General features: G+C 37.8%; 1 protein-coding gene across 1 annotated transcript in view; it reads left to right on the forward strand.

The window, feature by feature from the left end:
• Nucleotides 1-575: 575 nt before the first annotated feature.
• Nucleotides 576-20,990, forward strand: part of LOC132113013 (inositol-tetrakisphosphate 1-kinase-like) — a 51,812-nt gene continuing 31,397 nt past the window's right edge. Inside the window, exons 1-3 of the mRNA XM_059520800.1 lie at nucleotides 576-809; nucleotides 2,758-2,925; nucleotides 18,493-18,517. Of these exons, the coding sequence (XP_059376783.1) occupies nucleotides 2,831-2,925; nucleotides 18,493-18,517 (120 nt within the window). The 5' untranslated portion in view covers nucleotides 576-809; nucleotides 2,758-2,830. The remainder of the gene's footprint in view (nucleotides 810-2,757; nucleotides 2,926-18,492; nucleotides 18,518-20,990) is intronic.

The following is a 20,990-nucleotide window of genomic DNA, read 5'->3' on the forward strand; positions in this document are numbered from 1 at the left end:
ATACAAAGCACATGTAGGCAGGATTTATCATATCAGCATATCAGCTGGTTACTGACAATGACAATGCAAACTGACAAGATATTGTAGTCTTTCACGCTACAATCTAGAGGTGTATATAAGATGTATATATAAATATATTTCAGTGTCCTGTTGCAATGCAAAAAAATCTCAACCTTTTTTATTATTGTTTTTTGAAAAGTACATTTGTGACACTTGTAGTTATATCATGGTAGTGCATTTCTAAAAAAAATACATTGTAGTACATTTGAGTTAATTTATCAAATAATGTTTAAATATTAAATAAGTAAATTCGTTCAACATTTGTAATTGTAAATTTCTATTTATTATCCAGACACCGAAACACAAGAACTCCATTCGTTTTAGGATCTTAAGATAAACCAATAAACAGGAAAATGTAAATATTTTGTATACAATAAATACAACACCTGTTTGTCAACTTTTATATAAGACACTTTGAACAAATGTTTTCCATTCCGCCGCGCTGGCGCCCCCTTGCGGCACAATTCACAGCGGCACAGACCTGTCAATACATGCATTAGGAGGAACAGACAGACACGCGCGCGATCCGGACTGAACTGAGCCCAGCCCCACCTCAGGAGGAGGCTGTGCTCGCTCTCTAGGGGTCTGGATTGAGAGCAGACCGCATTCGATCCATCTGATCATCACCAGAGCGTCTTTAATTCTCAGTCTCAGCGACAGACACACAGCAACACGAGTCATGGAGACCAGACTGCCCTCCAGCTAGCTTACTGCTATCCGCTCGGATCCCGAAAACATGCGCTAGACAGGTATTTACCCTGCTGCATCTGCTCTTTCTGTGTGTCCACAGGGGAGAAAACACGACTTGAAGATTCCTGACATCCATCAGTGAGACTTGAGATGATCTGAATCTGGAAGTAGGTGGAGTGTTAGCTTGTTCGCGCTGCTGTTGAATGGGTTGTTTATGGCGGATTTCACGAGTCCATTCCGGGGTCTCTAATATTGCTTTCTGTTTTCAGAAATTAACAGAATATGTATGAAGGGCAGATTCAACTGTATTTCTTTTCTAAAACAATGATACAGTGAGAATAAGACTTAAACTAGAAGGGAATCATGGGCTGTGTCTTAAATACTAGCGAGCTGCCTTCCTGGACAGCACTGGTGGGCACCAGGGCGCTTTCTAACGATCGGAAAGTTTGAACTCCCTCTTGAGCATCGAATCTTCGAATCACAGTCGACCTGGTGTGTGATTCATCAAATGGTCGAATCTTCCGTTTTGTCGATTATTCGACTGGAACCTTTAAACTTGCATTTGATGCATTGACTTATTTTTAGACTGAAGCTCCATTTCAATGTTTAAACTCCCATGATAAATAACATGCTCGAATTAATTTTTAAATGCTTGTTGTGAATGGAATTTTTGCTAATGCTTGTTATGACTCAGTTTTTATTTTTAACTTGCAAATGCTGCATTGAATGTTTAAATAGAAAGTTCGAACTTGCATAGACTTTGATTCATGGATGTTGGACTTTAATGTCTGGATTTGCAATGGCAAATTATGAATGGAATTCTTAAAAATCTAAATTTTAAACTCTCAGATGATCGAATTTGTTTCATAAAATGCTTAAATAAAATATTTCAAATTCACATAAAGAGGCATTGTGTTTGAATAAAATCTTAAAACTTAAAATATGATGCATCTAATGTTCAAACTGAACTTTAACCATTATAATCAGCTTGAAATCTCTTTTACAGTTTACATTTGAAATGGGTATAATGCATTGTGTTGTAAGATCAAAAGTTTTTTTTAACTTGCATGTTGCGTAATTTTTTTAAAATCAAATTTTGTATTAAACCTGTATGTTCCATCTAATATTTACATCAAACTCGCATGTTATGAATCTAATTTTGAAATCTAAAGTTTTAACTCGCAAATGTTGCAGCAACGTTTTTGAATCATGCTCTGAATTCACCTATGATTCTTTGAAGATTGCATTGATTTTTTTAAACTGAAACTTTACACTTGAATATGATACTTTGAATGTTTGAATCAAAAATTTTGAATTCGCACATAATGCACTGGATGTTCGAATGACGGTTCATCCAAACATGAAATTGTGTCATCATTTTGCAGCCCCTCATGTCGCTCCAAGTTTCTCTCCTCTGTTGACCACAAAAGAAGATATTTTGAAGAATGTTTGTAACCAAGTGGTTGACGGTACCCATTGATTTCCATAGTATGAAAAAAGCACTATGGAAGTCAATAGCAACCAGCAACTGTGAGGTTACCCGTATTCTTCTTTTATGTGTCTGTGTTTAATAACAATGAAAAATTATGCATCCAAATTCAGACTGAACTTTCGCATTTTTGCACATTTGCATTAGCTTTTTTAATGATTCAGATGTCTGAAACAGAATATATAGTGCATTGTTTTGCATGATCAAAAGGAGTTTTTGAACTTGACTTTGATGCATTACACTTTTGAATTAAACCTTTGATTCCCATGAGCTGAATGTTTTAATGGCACATTAACTTTTATATGACTCATCTGATGTTTAAAAATCAGTTCAGCTAGGAAGTTGACTAGGTCAAAGCCATGGAGATTCACAGCCCAACCTGAGCACTTGTTTGGACGGAGCCTGTTTTTTACATTTACAGACACATTTGAGCCGGTTTATTGTTCAGTGCCATTTTTTTTTTGAATGTTTGTAATTCTAGGTTCTGATAATAATCTCTGTTGGCTTTGGTTCGACAGGGTTTTATACGAAGACTGTTTTCTGTTTTCACTGGAGTGACACTGCTGTCACATCTGGCATCAGTAGCTGAAGATGCAGACTTTCCTGAGAGGCAGACGAGTGGGCTACTGGCTCAGCGAGAAGAAGATGAAGAAACTCAATTTCCTGGCTTTTGCAGAGATGTGCAGGTGAGAGTCGACCATAGATCCATCGGCCTGCATCTCATCCTGCATGTGTTTTTATGTAAGAGCACAGCAGGTGCCTGTTGCTGTTGGGCATTCGCCGCACTTGTGGTCAGTGGTTCATCCAAAGCAGCTGTTTTCTCTGCCTGCTTTTGTTCCTGACGGATCGGTGGATCGAGTTGTTTGAATTAAAAGGTGTAACGGGCTTGCTCATACAGAGTCATGTTTTCTTCATTGTGCGTGTTAAAATGTACTTTGAACTGTGAGAAAACTGTTGAGAAAGACCCAGGAAGGTTGCTTGAGGTTGTGTAATACAGTGCTGCAGAGAGATACATATTAAGAGACTGGTTTTTGTAGAAGTGTCTCATAAGCAGAAATGGTTGTTTAGGTTGACAGGCTGTGCATCTGATTTAAAGAAGTTATCAAATTCTATGACTCTTGCAATGAATTAAAAACTTAGAGCTGCACGTAAAAAAAAAAAAAACCCTTAGTTCCAATTGTTTTCTTCTTGCTTGGAAAATGTTGCTTTATATTCATCCATTTATGATTTTTATTTATCATAAATAACATCCGAAAGCTACTTTGTTAAATCCTAAAAGGTAAGATGTTTAATATTTATAAAACTTAATTATTATAATATTTGTTACAAGTAATTCATATTACTACTACAGTATTGTCTTCCATGTCAGATTACTGGGTTGCCAGATAGTTACCAGCAGACCACCAATGATGGTTAATATTGATAGATTCACTAATTATTAAACTAAACTAGCTACAAATGTTGTTAAACCAAATGCATTCCACCCATGAATAACCTTTTAAAGTGTAAATAGATTAATTATTAATCATTTTAAACATTATTTAAAAAAGGTAAATGTATTGAATTTGTTGTATTAGAAGGCAACACCCCAAGCATTCTTAAGAAAATATTTAACTGCTTATGTGTTTTGTTTTAGTTTTTTTAGGACAAAGCTATATGTAGGTGCCAGAATATCATCTGCCACTGAGAACAACTTAGCAACCGAACAGGACAACTTAGCAACCGAACAGGACAACTTAGCAACCGAACAGCAATTCTCGGGCAACCACTTTCAACACCCTAACATTGTCAGCATGTATTTTCTCCCTCAGAACATAAAAATAAAAAATGTATTCTAAAGTGGTTTTATTTGTTTTCTGTCCTGTTCGCATTGCAAAACGTCAAGGGTAGTTTTCCTGTTTAAAAACAGAGCATGCTATCAAATATTTGCAGTATTTCCTTAAAACCTGTGTTTTGTCCTGCTCTGGATGTGTTTTGGCTAAAGCATCTCTGCTATCCAAATTTGATACCCTTGAATGATTATCCATGGTGTGTATAGGTGACTAATCTTGGCCTGGCTGTGTGTTAACACTGTGCCAGCACTTTTATTCACTATGACTTTGCAGTCAGGCAGATTGGCTTACTCATCATTGAAGGGCCCTGGATTATTAGCCAGCAGTCAGAGAGAGAGAGAGAGAGAGAGTGAGAGTTGGCAGAGCAAAGCACTCTTGGAGGCCATGCACTTGAGTGTTGTGTTTGTATGGGCCACGTAACCGGAGAAAACCGAACTGCTGGTCTGGCAAAGGGTTAAGGTTACACACAGAGCTTTGTGTGCATTGTAAATGTGTGTGTGTGTGTGTGTGTGGATGGTCTTTCGTGTTGTTATGCATTGCTCATTGTGACCCACTGTCACTGTCTCCAGCTGAATGAACAATTGTGTAGTGTGTGAAGCCAGCATTGCATTGGATTTCCTTAGTGGCTGTGACTGTGTGAGGAATTGTGTGACTGAGCTGGAGAAAGTGAAGGAAAGCGGGAATACAACAATGCGATCACTGTAAGCGGTCAACTCTGTCAGCCAGGCAACAAAGAGTGACATGTTTTTGCATGTTACACTCATTAGTACTGTTTTAAACTCCAAACTTGTTTGACTTTGAACACTGAGGAAATTTTCAAGACTTTTCTCTCCTGTTACAATGACTCATGCTGTTCTCATCAAATTAACACATTTTCTGAGCTGACAATATGATGTTAAACCTATGAAAATGGTTTTAAAAGTAAATGGCACCATACTTTCATCATGTTTTCTCTTGTCAGTGTTTAAGATAAAATGCAACGCATACACACTGCCGGACTCAAAACAAGCACTTTACAAGAGTTTATTGCTGTTACTGTGGCAAGTTTGTTTAATTAATTCAGTCCATCTTTTTACCTTATTTTAACATGGATTTCTACGGAGACCGGAACACAACAGCATCCAGGCAGGAAAAAGGTGGCTAGGCTTTGGTGACATCTTAGCTACTGACCATGAGCTTGGTGGAGGGACATTCTAGGGGTGCACGATAAATATCGGCCGATAATTAATGCGCATCTCGTCAGTAAAGCCGGTTCTCTAATCAGCTGTAAATTCCATCAGGTGCGTGATTTCACATAGATCAGCTGTTACTACACAGAGCCGGTGTTAACTGACAAGCTGCGCCAATCCACGCTGAACGTGATGGAACTTAGCGCTGATTAGAAAACCGGCTTAACTGACGAGATGCGCATTAATTATCGGCCGATATATATCGTGCACCCCTAATTCTCATAATGAGAACATTTGATTGGACGGAAATCTGTTTAGTGCAACATGAGTCATATGCGTTTTAGATTGATTTTCTGAAAGAGGATTTCAAATACTGATAAAAAAAGAGATGGGCACAATAACATCAAGTAATATCGGCAGAGTAATATCATCACTCCTGAAAACTTTCCCTGATGATATTACTGTGCCGAAGTCGAAGTGCTGCGAAGTGCTCTTATAGTTATAATTTTTTATCCGCTTTGAAAATGTATTGAAAATAAATACAATATAACAGACACAAATTAAATAAACTGCTTTTATAAAATACATTTTCAGGTACAGAAATGTAATTATCAAATGTAAAATAACACTGCATAGTATTTACTGTATAGATTAAATATAGATTATTCCTTATAAAAGTTATTCCGTCAATTTTATTTCTTTGACAGAAGTTTTCTTTTTATTCTGCTTTCACTTTAAGAAGGAAAGCACAGAAACGCTGATACACATGCGTTTTTATTTCTCAACTGTTTACGTTAAGACATAGGCCTAACCGACTGTGTTTTAAGATTTTCACCAAGGTGCACATGTTGATGTAATTTGATCTATTTGATCATCCATGCACAAAAAAAGCAGAAGAGAGCTCAATTAACTATTAGCGCTCTGTTGATGCAGCTGTTGCTATGCATGCACTTTGGATGTGTGTGCATTTCACTACGCACTGAAAATTGTTAGACGTTTAAACAATGGATCATTACACCCCTAATTGTCATATCACCTAGACCTACTCAAGAGAATGGCTCAAGCTATTTCACTGCCAACAGTAAAGATTAACTCCTGAAAATGCTGATATTTAGCTGTTAAAGGGCTCTATGGAGAATACAGAAACCCTGGCGATTTAGCAAAACTGGTGGTCGTTAAGTGAGCTGTGGTTAGTAACTTATGCTCTTACACACACTCCATAGTAGGCTTAATGCGAGCGAGTAATGGCTTGTGGGATTCACCGACATCATATTGACAGATGAGTTTCATTAAAGTTACACTGTAATGACCGTTTCACTTGGATATTCCCTTGGAGTTCTTCAAATAATGTTGTGGCCTAATGGTTAGAGAGTTGGACTCGTAATCCAAAGGTTGCAAGTTCGAGTCTCAGGCCGGCAGGAATTGTAGGTGTGGGGTGTGAATGTACAGCACTCTCTCCACATTGAATACCACGACTGAGGTGTCCTTGAGCAAGGCACTGAACGCCCAACTGCTCCCCGGGCGCCGCAGCATAAATGGCTGCCCACTGCTCCGTGTGTGTGTGTGTGTACTTTGAATGGGTTAAATGCAGAGCATGAATTCCGAATATGTCACGTCACTTTCACTTAATAATTAAATTATAAATTAAATTGTTTATGCATTTAGCAGACACTTTTATCCACTTACAGTGCATTCAGGCTAACATTTTTTACCTAACATTATTATTAATTAGTCTCTAGGTTTACATTTTTTAAGCTTAGTTACATGCTGCTCAGACACTGGCAATAATATTTATTTTAATTTAATACTTGAAGAATTTCAGTTTGTCTATAGAAACGAGTAGCTAACTTTTGCCTAGCAAGCTAACTTCATTAGACATACAGCGCCGTTGCCCTTTGGGCACCCCATGTTCGCATCCTGACTCAAGGAGCTTTCCCTAAGTCCCCCCCCCCCCCCCCCCCGACTCAAGGACCTTTCCCTAAGTCCCCCCCCCCCCCCCCCCCATCACTATCTGACATGCAATATGTCAAAAGAGAGAACAAAACGCATTTTATTCCATTTAATACATTCTGTTTTAACATCAACTGAATGTGGGTAAGTTTAATAAAGACGCAACATTGTGAACAGAAAGCTGAGAAAATTGTGTTTCTGTAAAAGACTACACCCGCATCAGATTCATATCAATGATGAAAACACAGATGCAATAGATTGCTTCTTCAACACCCCAAAGCTTCACACTAGTTTACCACTTCCTGCGTCGGTAACATTAGGCAGTTTTGATTTATATGCTGTTTGAAACTAGGCTGATCATGGAGATCTTTCATAGTCCAATTTTTATTCTTTTAATATTTTAATATTTTTTAAAGAATTTTTATTCTTTATTCTTTTCAGCTACTAATGCAATACGAAGAAACTTATGAACATCATATGAGATAATGTCATCTATGCAATGTTGTAATTAGGATTTTGCAAAGATGAAGATGTGCTGCAAGATGGTTCAAGTGGAGAGGGCATGCTCTTATGTTTGCCTACCAGGGCATGCTGACACTGGCACTGTGCAGATGAAGGATTAGGTATAAAGTTTTTATTCATAGAGAGGTGTAGGGGTGAGTGATATACTGTTTATGTTTAAAGGTGGGGTAAGTGATTTCTGGTAGCCAATGTTGATATTTCAAATTACCTAAACAACCACGCCCCTACCCAAAAGAGTCTCGCCCCTATTTTGATAGCTCCTCCCCACACATACGCACACATCCCAGGCAACGATTATGGAGGAATCTCAGGGATGTGATTCTTCCGGAAAAATCCGGAAATCCGGCTTTTCCGACCTGAAAATGATGCTCTCGTAAATCAAGCAAAAAAAAAAAAAAGTGCGGGGGTGGGGGGAGGTGGATGTCGGGGTGTAGGCGGTTGCGATGGGTCGGGTATTGGTAAACATAATGATCGCTCACCGTTGTCAACGTTTTTTGTGCGCCTTTGAATCATCTCGTCATGTCACTCCGCAAGTAGTCCAATAATTTGTCACGATTGAAGTTCAAAGTGTACGCGCACCATTCTGAATGCGCACACACCCAACCATCTACTCACGTGAACAGCTTCAGTTGACTGACGAAGACCGTGAACACGGGTGATTCATGTAAGCAAATCCAATATATTGTCTTTCATTTTTATATGCAGGTCTAGTAAAATTTGACCAATCAATTGATCACTTTTGTCATATTCCATAAGATTAATGTTAAACGATTCTGGGCTACCTTAGCAAAGTAACGCCATGTTGGTTATTGCTTACTTCTAGCTAGAAAGTTTAGCAGTTTCTACAAGGCTCGAAATTGCCAACATTTTTGTCGCATATGCTCCTGAAATTGAATCTGTGCGACCTAAAAATATATTTGGGAGTAACGTTATATGCGCGGAGCATATGAGCATATCTGTCCACTAATGACTCGTCCGATTTTCAAACTAATGACTCCTTTGAACCAATTCACTTTAATGAATGCTTAAATCTGATCTGGGTCAAGTTTCCCGATAACAATGTATCTTAGCTCTAAAGAGCGCTGTAGCAAAGTTCGTTGGTTGGAAGGAAGAGGACAAAGGGGTCGGCGGGACTGCTGACAGTTTTATTATAAAATAAAAAGAACTCAAAAGTTACAAACACCCAAACGGTGACTCTTATTCTGACAGCGCTAGTTCCGGGTTACTCTTTCCGGTTTCCGTTTTCGTTTCCGGCCTGGGTCAGCAGTCCGTCTCTCTCTCGCTTGCTTCCGATTCTCCTGGCGTTTTAAACTCTCTCCACGCCAATTACTAGAACAAGAAACAGGTGATGATAATTTCTGCCCAAACCACTCACTTACCGCTCGTCTCCTGATTCTCTCTCCTGCTGCAGACTTCGCTAAACCACGCCCCCCCTGCCACAAGCGCTCTCAATGTGCAAGGTTATAATTTTCGCCGCAATTCCACACGCTTTTCCCAAAAACTTTACTTGACATGAACGCGTTCTACATGCTACTTAAGAGTCGCTGTCCATTCGCGAAATTCGTGCTGGAATATAACCTATGGAATCGTATTCTGAACGTTCAACCTAATAATCGTCTTCTGTTGTGAATTAGCAATCATAGAAGTCTATAATAAAGCACTGACAAAATGGCTGAACAAAAACACAAGAAAAGATACCTTTCAAAAATATAGAGGCAAATAAAGATGTTATTTTTAATCTATGTAAAGGACACCATAGAAATAAGGAAAAACAAAACATCTGGGAGGACAAGAAATGCCCAATAAATGGCTAGTTTTCGTACACGTCAGCAGCAAGTTATCGACAGATTTTTTGGATTTCATCCCTATTTTGCCCAGTCTTTGAAGCATATTTCCCACATTACTCCTTTTTCAGATTTTTTTGTTCAATCATTTAATTTAGATGTGTATTTAAATTTTAAAAGTTAAAGTGCACCGTATAGTTTCCTGCTTTTTTGTCCTTTGTCGATCACACCTATGAATCTGCTTTGCAAGTCGGCCGAGGGTATGATGCCATCAATAAGCGAAAGCAATGTGTGTTTATGTGATAATAATACAGGTCTAATGTGTTTTGGTAGTACTGTGCTTTTACAGTTCATATATATGTTTTAACAGCATATATTAATTCTGTAAAACATAGCAAAACCAATGTTACTCACCTATTGAGAAGAAACAAAGCTACTTCAGTGTCCGATCGCTGGCATTCCTGCTCCTTGAGTTCACTCCAGCACTGGAAAGCTAATCCGATATTTACACAGGTCCTGCTTCTTGCCTTATTGTAAGCCTTCTTTTGATCTGCAGATGTTTTCCTCTTTTTTTTTTTTTTACTTTTTTTTTTTTTATCTGCCATCTCTATCTTTCTGTCGTCACTTAACTTGACTAATGTCCGTCCTGTGCACTGAGCGCTCTCTCGTCCCCATCATGAATAGACATGCCCCTTACTGCTGATTGGCTACAAGTTTGTTTTGGTACTCTGCCCGACTCAGTTTTCTAAAGTGTTTAAAAAAAAAAAAACATACACCACCTTTAACCGATAGAAACCGGTAGAGATTGTGGACTATCGCCTTCACGTTGCTGTGTGCCATGGTCACTTAGTTTTTTTTATTTGCACTAGTTTTTAAGCATTTTGGTTTAAAAGCGATTGATTGAGCCACGGGAGCCTGTTAACTCAAAAAAGGCACAGTGCTTTCTGTAATTGGATCAGATGAAGGTCGGGTCATGTTCACACCTTAATTCTTTTATTTTAGATTTTCTTTTATTTCACTCCTTCTTTTAGAACCAGACCGAGACCACCTCTTGCAGTTGTGACTTTATAACATAAAGAGCTATAGTCGAAATTCAAAACTGCAGTTGTAAAAAAATAGTATTTTTTCCACAGAATTGTAACTCACAATTGCGAGTTTATATTTCTCAATTCTTAGAATTTCTATTTGTATAGTTCTATATATCGCAATTCTGACTTTATAACATGCAACTGGGAGTTTCTATCATGCAGTTCTCAGAAAAGTCAGAATTGCAAGGTGTAAATTCACAGTTGTGGGAAGAAAGTCAGAATTCTGAGATAAAAAGCCACAATTTTTTTTTTATTCAGTGGCAGAAATTAGCTTCAGAAATGTAATTTGTTTAAAAAATTATTAGTTGTCCCTACTCAAGCTAATTATTTTGAGCATTAATGTTTACGGTGTTTTTTGTTATATAATACAAAGTTACTAAACTTGTTATTAGGAGGGCTGCTATTAAGTTTCTATCACCATGATAAAAGCTTTAAAATTTATTGCAAATTTGATATGGTCTCATCTCTAGTTGCTAGGACATTGGTTAGTGGTTAAACGGATTGTAGTTGATCCGTGATTCTTACGGACCAAGCCCCACGGTTCGGCACACATGTGATCCACAGATTAATTGCAAAATTTAACCATAATAGAGTGAAAGTTAATCAGTTGTACGTCATTACACACGCAAGCGATTTAAACCATTCTAGCAAAACAAAAGGTAAAATGGAACTTGATTAGTTTCTTGTAGTGCTGGGCGGTTTGACCAAAAATTTATATAATGTTTTTTTTTTTCAAAATTATACCGGTTTTCTGCTGGTTAATATTCTTGTTACTCTTTTTCTTGTTTTAAACCTAGCCAAAAACCCATATGACTGCGTTTCATTGTCAATCCATGTTCATTTTTCCCATGAACAATGCGTTTCCACTTTAATTCAGCACCTGCAGCACAGAAAAAATAGACTCAGTACGTTAACAATCGCTGCACTGCTGCAGACGCACCGCTCCTTAAAATGCACTGATGGACCGCAATCTCGTGCAGCTGGACAGTGTGTGAAACAGGCGTAAGGCCGGCGACACACTGGATGCGTGTCGCAATCGTCTCAGCCGCGCGGCGTGTCAGTTTTTAATTCGGCTCCCATGTTAACAGTTTAGAGCTTGCAGACTGCCTGCGTGAGTCGCGCGGAAAACGCCTGCATGCTAGAAATAGAACCGACGCCTATTTTTACCGCGACACGCGCGCGTGTTGGAAGCGTTTCCAGGCAAAATATAATAGGAAAATGTGTTTTATGTCATTTTTTACAGGAAATACATATGAATACATGATATTTTGATATTTAAAAAGTATATAGGTTGACATAAATTCAGATATAAATGTAATTAAAAAAATAAATAAATTATCGATTTTCAAATATTGCACCTGTCAAACATAATCTATTTAGCCGTCAATACTTTTGACGGTGTCCTTTATCAGTAGGCGTAGGTGTGTAAAAAAAGTTGATATTGTTGTCATGAAGACAAGAGCCTGGTCTGTCAACTGTCTCCCTCTACAGCAGCAGCGCGCCAGACACGCGACGCTCACGCGACGCAGCCAATGTGTCACCGGCCTAAAGGGTCCATCTGAAACAGTGTTGCGCGGCTGCGGCGCAGCATAACGTTCGTTCGTTAACGAAAATATACACCGGTTTTCGGTATGAACTGGTTTACCGCCCTGGAACTAGTTTCTTGCATGCTGTTTTCTATCACAGCCGCACAAACATGAAGCTTGAACACAGAGAGGCGCATTTAACTACTTGCGAACATCGAACTGAACCACCTTTCCTATCTCATTCACTCAATATACTCATAAAATTATGACAAAATACTGATCTCAACAATCATTGTGGCAAATGCAGTCTGTTGTGTTTTAAACGAGAACAGCTGAGAAATTGTGTATCATTAGGCTATATTGGATCTGTGCATCAGGTCTTAAAGGGGCAGCAGCCTAATACCTGTTGCTCTCATTATGCTCATCAAACCACAAAACATGTTTTTGACAAAGATGAATCTATTTTTTAATGTATACAGTAAACTATGCAGTTTCATTTTATACTTAATTATTACATTTCTGAATCTAAATTCTACCAACCTTATTTGTAACATTGTTCTGTTGTATTTATCCATGCTTATAATTTGTGTAGCATATTTGTTCTTATTTTTTACTGGCTGTTCACTTGTCTCTTTAATAATGTTTGAACTTTCTTAGGCTAAGAGTTTTTGCTGTGGTAACATACTTATGGAAAGCAAAGTTGCATAGTTTTTTTTTTTGCTGATCCGAAAAACGATCCGATCCGTGGCTTAAAAACCATACCACTAGCATAAAAACCACTAGCATTGCTAGATGGATACTTACAAGCCCAAATTAAAGTTAACAATTCTTTGATAATCTGGTCCCTAGATATCTCTCATCTGATCATGAAGAAAAGTAATAACATACTTCTCCCTAAGCACTCTACTTGAAGTTTTATAATTGTCCGCAGCACAAACACAGACTTTCTGCCTTCATCTTACAATTAATTGCTACACACTAACCAAGCAACTTTTCAGTTTGTTTGTAACCAGGGCGACAAGAGAAGCATAGCAGCAATGGATGAGTCAGGCCGAAGCAGTTTGTGTTTTTGGTAATCTCAAGTATTTTGCCCGCCAGCATGTGCAAGCGTGTGTGTGTGTGTGTGTGTGTCCCGTCCCGACGGTGATTGGTTGTGATTATTCCCTGCTGACGTAATAAGCAGTCCTCGCTCACAGCTGCAGGGATAAACAGTGGTCTAGAGAAGTCATGATTGTGCTTCCTAAGAAATGAGGTCACGATTTCACACCCCTTCATGTCCTTTACCGAATGTTTATTAATAGATTTGGTTTAATATTGAATAAGCCTGATACAGGATGGACGGATATGTGTTATGTGCTGTTGACATTCAGGGACTAGCTAGATATGCAGCCACTCAAAAACTGCTATTTGTCAGAATTCGACAGGAAGTTCAGGTGCAGTATTGCCTTGCCTATGTAATCAGTTTTGAGGAAGTTGGTGGAGCCATCAAGGTTGGTTGGTGTAGTTTCATGTGCGTTGTAGGTCTTTAACCACATGTGCTAATCTCACCAGTTCCAGGCCTGTGATATGAATTTTCTCACCGAAGCATGGACGTTGTCTCTGAATCACATGCAAGGCTCTGCTTGGACTTAACCCTCATCAGATTTGTTCATTTATTTTTATTTTTTTAACATTTAATCACATCAAGTTCAAATATTTCCAAATTGTATCTATGGATGTACTTCTTTCAAGGACTGATAATAACTTTTATATTGTGGCTAATAACTGTTAAAAGTTGTAAAAAGGTTTGTAAAAAAATAAATAAAAAACAGAAAATTGCTCTAAATTGCTCTAAATTGCTAAAGTAAGTTTAGGCACCACATTATAATGTACAGCTTAAAAAAGATCTTAAAATCTTAATTCTGCCTTTTAATAATTTAAAGCCTAAATAAGAGCAGAAAGCCTTAAATTCATTTTCCAATAAAAATATATTAAACTTTTTTAAATCTATTTACTTTAGATGCAAAATGAAGATAGTTATGTTTGACTGAGAAATTAAACATGAAGGGAGCTTATGTTCAGCCCACCGGCAGACATTTGTTATTTGTTATATATATATATATATATATATATATATATATATATATATATATATGTATATGTATATATATATATATATATATGTATATTGTAAGGGAAACAGGTCAATTTAGCTCAAAGGGAATCATTTAAGATTTTAAAGGGAATTTGAACAGAATCACTGTTTCACGGCTGATCACTGAGACGCCCTGCGATTCACTGAACGAGCCGTTTAACATCAAATCTGCGCTGGATATTAATATCCAAAGTATAGTGAAAACACTATCAATTAGCACAGTAACAAGATCGGCAGTTTAAGAAATTAACTTGTAAGCACAAAACACAAGATACTTCTCTTTTCAGGCTTTATTAGATAAATATAAGACAACTAATCTAGCACATAAACCCACGCACTCACATATTCACACAAGTTGCAGGAAGATCGAAAGTTAGGGAAAGATGAGTTTAAGAGAATGGAAATGTGGAATCCCAAGTTTACAGCAATACGAAAATTGCATAGACATGAACAACCATCAATCACTTAATTAGCCCTCGCATTGAGTTCCTCAATGAGGTTAAAATTATATTAGATACACCAGTACAAATGTTTGGAGGTAGTACTTGCGTCTCCTGTGTAAAGTTGTCGTTGAAGGGGGGTTTTCCAATGTCGCCGATTGGCTGGAAGTTCAGTAGTCGCTGAAGTGACGTCTTGGGAAGCCCGTGGTTGGGCGTTGGCTGAAGACGCAGAGTTGTGTGGCTGGTTGAAGTTGAACGGGCACTCGAGGTCAGACTCTGAGACACGGCGTTACAAAACTTAACTCAGAACACGAAACTCTCAAACGGAAAAGAAAAGAAGTAAAGTTTGACGAGACTAGGTGGTGTTTCTTCTCATCGTGGCTAAGTAGCAGCAGGTGTGCAGGCCGAAGCACACTGGAACCGCGCTCAAAGAACAGCTAACAGTGATGACTAACTGCATGGCTAAAAGCTAAAGCTAGGAAGCAAAGCTAAAAGCTAAAAGCATACTAAAAGCTGGCATGAATGATAGCAAAAGCAAAGCTAAAACTAAAAGCTAAAGCAGACATGACTGAGAGCAAAAGCTAAACGCAAGCTAAGAGCAAAATTTTATGGTGTCCTAAGTATTTAAACTGGCCTGTTGGCCACACCTCAAATGTTGTCTTGACCAATCAGATACGCTGGGACAACGCGTCGAGGTCATCGATGACGTCGACGCAAAAAATACGTCGACACAAAATATGCGCATCGATTCGTCTACCTGTTTTTATTTCTCTAAAAAACGTTTGCAAAATGTTTACCTTATGTGCGCTGAATATACGCGATGGCCGGATCAACATTCTGTCCAACGTTATATAACCAATCCAGGGGTTTTTCTGCATTGATCTTTTTTTTTGGCGGCTGTCAAAGCCTTATTTGATCGGTGAGTGACAGTGACAGAGCGCGTACGAGAGAGAGCCCGGCTGCGCGCGCACTCACAGTCTTCAAACAACACGAGCGCTTCTTGCTCTCTCCCTCCCTTGTGCATATTAATCAAAATCATTAAACACGATAGAAAAAGGGCGAAACACCAAAGTTTCACGCGCGCTCGCGCACTCACAGTCTTCAAACTACACGAGCGCTTCTTGCTCTCTCCCTCCCTTGTGCACATTAACCAAAATCATTAGACAGGATAGAAAAAGGGCAGAACGCCAAAGTTTCACGTGGAGCATTCGGAGATTTTTTTTTCTCCATGACAGGCTGCTGGCTCCCACTGTTAATTTTTTTTTTTTTTTTGTAAAAGCACTCTCTGTATTAGCTTAAAGCCTTCAAGTTTACATTGGTTACTGTATTCTTTCAATTGCTCTAAACAAGTATTTTGGGTGACCTTTTTTATTGAATGCTATTCCAAAAAAAAAAAAAAAAAAAAAAAAAATTAACAGTGGGAGCCAGCAGCCTGTCATGGAGAAAAAAAAATCTCCGAATGCTCCACGTGAAACTTTGGCGTTCCCCCCTTTTTCTATCGTGTCTAATGATTTTGGTTGATATGCACGAGGGAGAGAGAGAGAGAGAAAGAGAGCAAGACAGCGCTCGTGTAGTTTGAAGACTGTGAGTGCGTGAGCGCGCGTGAAACTTTGGTGTTTCTTTTTCTATCGTGTTTAATGATTTTGATTAATATGCACGAGGGAAAGAGAGAGCAAGAAGCGCTCGTGTTGTTTGAAGACTGTGAGTGCGCGCGCACAGCCGGGGCTCTCTCTCGTACGCGCCCTGTCAGGCGCCGCAGTCATTCACATCACTCACCGATCAAAAAGGCTTTGACAGCCGCCAAAAAAAAAGATCAATGCAGAAAAACCCCTGGATTAGTTATATAACGTTGGACAGAATGTTGATCCGGCCATCACGTATATTCAGCGCTCATAAGGTAAACGTTTTGAAAATGTTTTTTAGAGAAATAAAAACAGGTCGACGAATCGATGAGCATATTTTGCGTCGACGTATTTTTTGCGTCGACGTCATCGATGACCTCGATGCGTTGTCCCAGCCCTACCCCACACAGAAAAGTTGATTTGCACTGAGACTTAAATAACTCCTCGATGCGTTGTCCCAGCCCTACCCCACACAGAAAAGTTGATTTGCACTGAGACTTAAATAACTCCTGTTGTTTTCTTACAGAATATTAAATAAGGTCTGAAACTACCTTGTTCAAGGCCCAGAAAAGTAGTAAGGACATAGTTAAAATAGTTATAATAGTTAAAATTATAATAGTTAATGTGAAAGTGGTTCAACAGGAATTTTATGAAGTGACAAGAATACTTTTTTTTTGTGTGCAAAGTAAACAGAAATAAGTAGCTTATTATAAAGTTGAACCACTGATGTCACATGGACTATTTTTTGGGACTCACAGCTGAAAATGACCTACCTACCTTAAAAGTGTAACAGTTCCTGACAACATTGTGCTACACATACAATTTAGGTAACTTTGGAAAGAAGACACTTTAGGCTTTACTTTTCATCATCCAGAGTTGATAAAGCTCAAAAAGATAAAAGATATAGACATTGAAGTGCCTTGAAAAAACAACAACCTGTAAAACACTGAATGTTTTTTTTTCATATACAAATTCATGAAATCAGTCCTTGAGCAATCCAGTAATAGGTTTTAAGTCACGTGTCTTATGAGTTTATATTACAAATCTGAACAAGATACCATGAAAAATGAGATTCTTGCAACCATTTTTCTGAGACTGTTGCTGGTCATACAATCAGTAATCACACGCTGATGGCTGGTCATACAGATAGTAATCATACAGATAGCCTGCCATATAGTCAGTAGTCACACTCTAATGGCCGTTCATAAAGACAGCATTCAAACTGATAGCTTGTCATACAGTCTGAAGCCAAGCGAAGCGTTTGTGTAAGAAAACTTTATAAACCTTAATCTCTAGCTTCCGCTAACTGTCATACATTCGTTCATGAGAGTGGCGTCCAGTGGATGACAGCGGATTAGAATTGTCCATGTTACGTCTCATCACTTCAGAAAGCCTTTATTAATGGGTTAGTTCACCCAAAAATGAAAATTGGCCCATAAATTATTCACCCTCAAGTCATCCTAGGTGTATATGACTTTCTTCTTTCAGACGAATCCAGTCGGAGTTATATTAAAAATAGTCTTTGATCTTTCAAGCTGTTTAATGGCACTCAGCAGGTGTTGCATGCATCAGTCCAAAAAAAAGTTAAATAAAAAGCGCCCATCCAAAAAAAAAAAAAAGTGTCTCGCACGGCTCCGGGGGGGTGAACAAAGTAGCCAATCGATGCGTTTTTGTAAGAAAAATATCCATAGTGAATGAATGGGAAACACTGAGGTCATATTCCGAACTGTCACCTTTTTAACCTCTTGTGAATTTTCAGGTATGGTCTTTTAGTTTTTCTAGAAACACTAGGGTCGATTGAAACATTTGACTAGCGTTTGTTTTGTGACAGTTGCTCCTAGCTGTGCGTTGTCTAGATGTAGAGGTTTTCTATCAGCACAGGCAGGTTGATGGCTCTGATGTACGACGGTTTATAGCTCAAACCTGCCTCGGGTGTCGTTTCACTTCCTACGGCCAGTCAGGGCTCTCTGGATCTCAACTTGGTGTTGCTAGGCAACAGACATTTTTATCCAGGCTTCATTTTTATGTCAGAATTTAATCTTCTATGATAAATATCCTACATTTTAAAAATAAGTTTAATGTTCTATTCTTGTTAAATCCTTTTTTTTTTTTTTTTTTTTTTTTTTTTTGTTAAAACCTGTGGGATGAGCAAATAATGCTTTTTTTTTTTTTTCTTCTTCTTTCAGGAAAAGAGGAATAGAAGTTGTTCAGGTAAGTCTATCTTCAACTAAATTTGTTTCAGGTGTTTATCTAATGTGTGAAATCACAGACTGAAATCACAAACATTATTCTGGAGTCCAGAAATATTTTTTCCCATTCATTATCTCCATAGCCATTTCAGAATAATCTTTAGTGAAGATTTCCTGTGCTGTGTTTTTTATTCAACTTGGAATTTCCAGTCTTTCTTCAAACTTGTTGGAAAAGTTAATGATAAATATTCAGTTCTACACAAAAGAAAATCCATCAGTGACTTGAAGTTCCTACTTTACACAATAATAAAACCTGTTCCAGAGACAGGTGTGTAATGAAAAATGATCCTCTCAGTTGATAATCAGACCAGCAAAACAAATGCTAGCTCTAAGTAACGTAATTTAGTTCAAAATTAAGTTTAGTTTTAGTTCAAAGTTCAAATTAATTTTGTTAAAATTGTCATTCACAGTGCTTCATCAGTCTTGTAGCTTCTTCTTTTTTGTCTGATTTAAAAAAAATAAAATTCTTTCTTCCAGTAAAATGTTGTGATGGACCTTGTAGCTGGCTAGTATATAACACTTTAACAAAGACTTAAAAAAAAATTCCTATGGGAAAAATTCTTCCTGAGCAAAGACCACTGAAAAAGTGAGCGGGCCCTTAATACACTGTATTAAATGTTAAAAATAAAGTTGACTTGTGGCTTCTAGCTTATAGTAAGCCTTAACAACCACTGTGTTCATTATAGGTCTGTCTTAAAAGGTTTATAGGGAGAATGTTTAGTAGTAGTTTACAGTATAAGTAGAAATATGTGTTGGGTATGCAGCTGTTTGCGTATTACAGTGGACAGCTGAACTGAAAATGTGAATGAAAAGCTCAGGGCCTGTTGATAATCTTACTGGCTGTAGCTCTGTTCCTAATTCTTACGAAATTGAGCAGGTGTTTTGTACTGAAAAGTGCTAAACAAAATATTTCTGTCTCTTTTTCTGTTCAGTTTGTTTTTGAAAGTGGAAAATGTGGTTCGCTTGTTTTCATTAGAGAAACTGTTTTGATAGTAAAGCCCAAATTGTTCTCGTTGGTTGCGGCTAAGCATGCTACTGTTAACATTTGAACAATCAACAAACCCAAGGTCTGGTAAGTGTTCCCTTCACTATGAGACCACAGCGAAATCCTTCAAAACGAACATTTTGTTTCTGCAAATGACGACAATAATTACGAACTTTTAAAGATCGTCACAGACTTAGATGTTAAAGTTTATGGAGTCTCACTTCACCTTACAATTGAGCATCATGCTTTTGTTAATTCTCTGAAAACAGTTGTTTGACTTCCTTAACCTAGAGTGCAAAGAGAAATAAATTACAGTGACATGTTATGTAGATAGTTCCTCCAGTAATACCGGTTGGAAAGAACACAATAAGCTGTTGCTGGAACAAAATATTATAGAGGCTTAAGTAACCACCCAGCAGCCAAATAGCAAGAAATCAGTAGTTTAATTGTTGATAGTTTTTAACAGCAAGCATACATTAAATGAATTAAAGTGGCCGTGAGGACATTTAAACCCTGCTAAAAAAAACCCAATAAGCTGTAAAACTATCACAGCAAAAAAAAATGGGTTTCTGTAGTGTGTTTTGGGACGCATTCCATAAGGATTTAGTGGTTTTAACAAGGCACCAATTAAAGGCGACCAAATACAATTAGAAACCCAGAGGGTCAGGGGTCCATAGTCCCATTATAAAAAGTAAAACCATTAAGAATTTTGTGATGGTCTCCTCTATTGTTATTTTTCAGCAGGGAAATGTTACTAAAGAGTTCTATTTAATGTTTTTTTTTTTTTTTTTTTTAAACAGTATTTTTATCAAATAAATGCAGTCATGGTGAGTGTAAGAAAAAAAAACTTTTCATCAACCTCAAATATTTTAACAGTACAGCAATAAAATAGTAGTAAACGATGACAAACTTCAAACTAAATGTTGTAATACATTTAACCACATTAACCTGCACAATGACTTCATCAGGCTCATTTCCTTGCTAAACGCTACTTGATTCATGTTTAATCCTCCAGCTTTGAGGCTGTGAGACTCCATTAGTATGATGAATGTTTCTTGTTCCTCTTAGATGCATTTATCCATGAAGAATCCTCTAGGTTCTTTTTTTTTTCTTTTGACTGATGCATTTGTTTGGGCATGAAGTGACAAATAATTAGTCAAGGCCCTCTATAATGGTTTTCAGCCAATTACTCTGGTCATTTTCATGAGCTCCACATTATTCCCAGAGATACAAACTCTAGGGTACTTATCTTTCTTCACTGTGCTTTTTTTTTTCTTATTTTCTAAAATGGATCCATCAAACATGAACACTGGCTGGGAAGAGTGTCAATATTTCATGAATGAGGGAAGATTAAAGAGCGATGACATCAGCAGGGATAGATTTGCCTCATGAATCTGCTTCTTTCTTCTTTTCAAGACGGTTTTAAGTTATAAAAATGAAAGGTTTTACT

The sequence above is a fragment of the Carassius carassius genome, chromosome 32 (assembly GCF_963082965.1).
Source record: "Carassius carassius chromosome 32, fCarCar2.1, whole genome shotgun sequence".
In the NCBI taxonomy this organism is placed as follows: domain Eukaryota; kingdom Metazoa; phylum Chordata; class Actinopteri; order Cypriniformes; family Cyprinidae; genus Carassius; species Carassius carassius.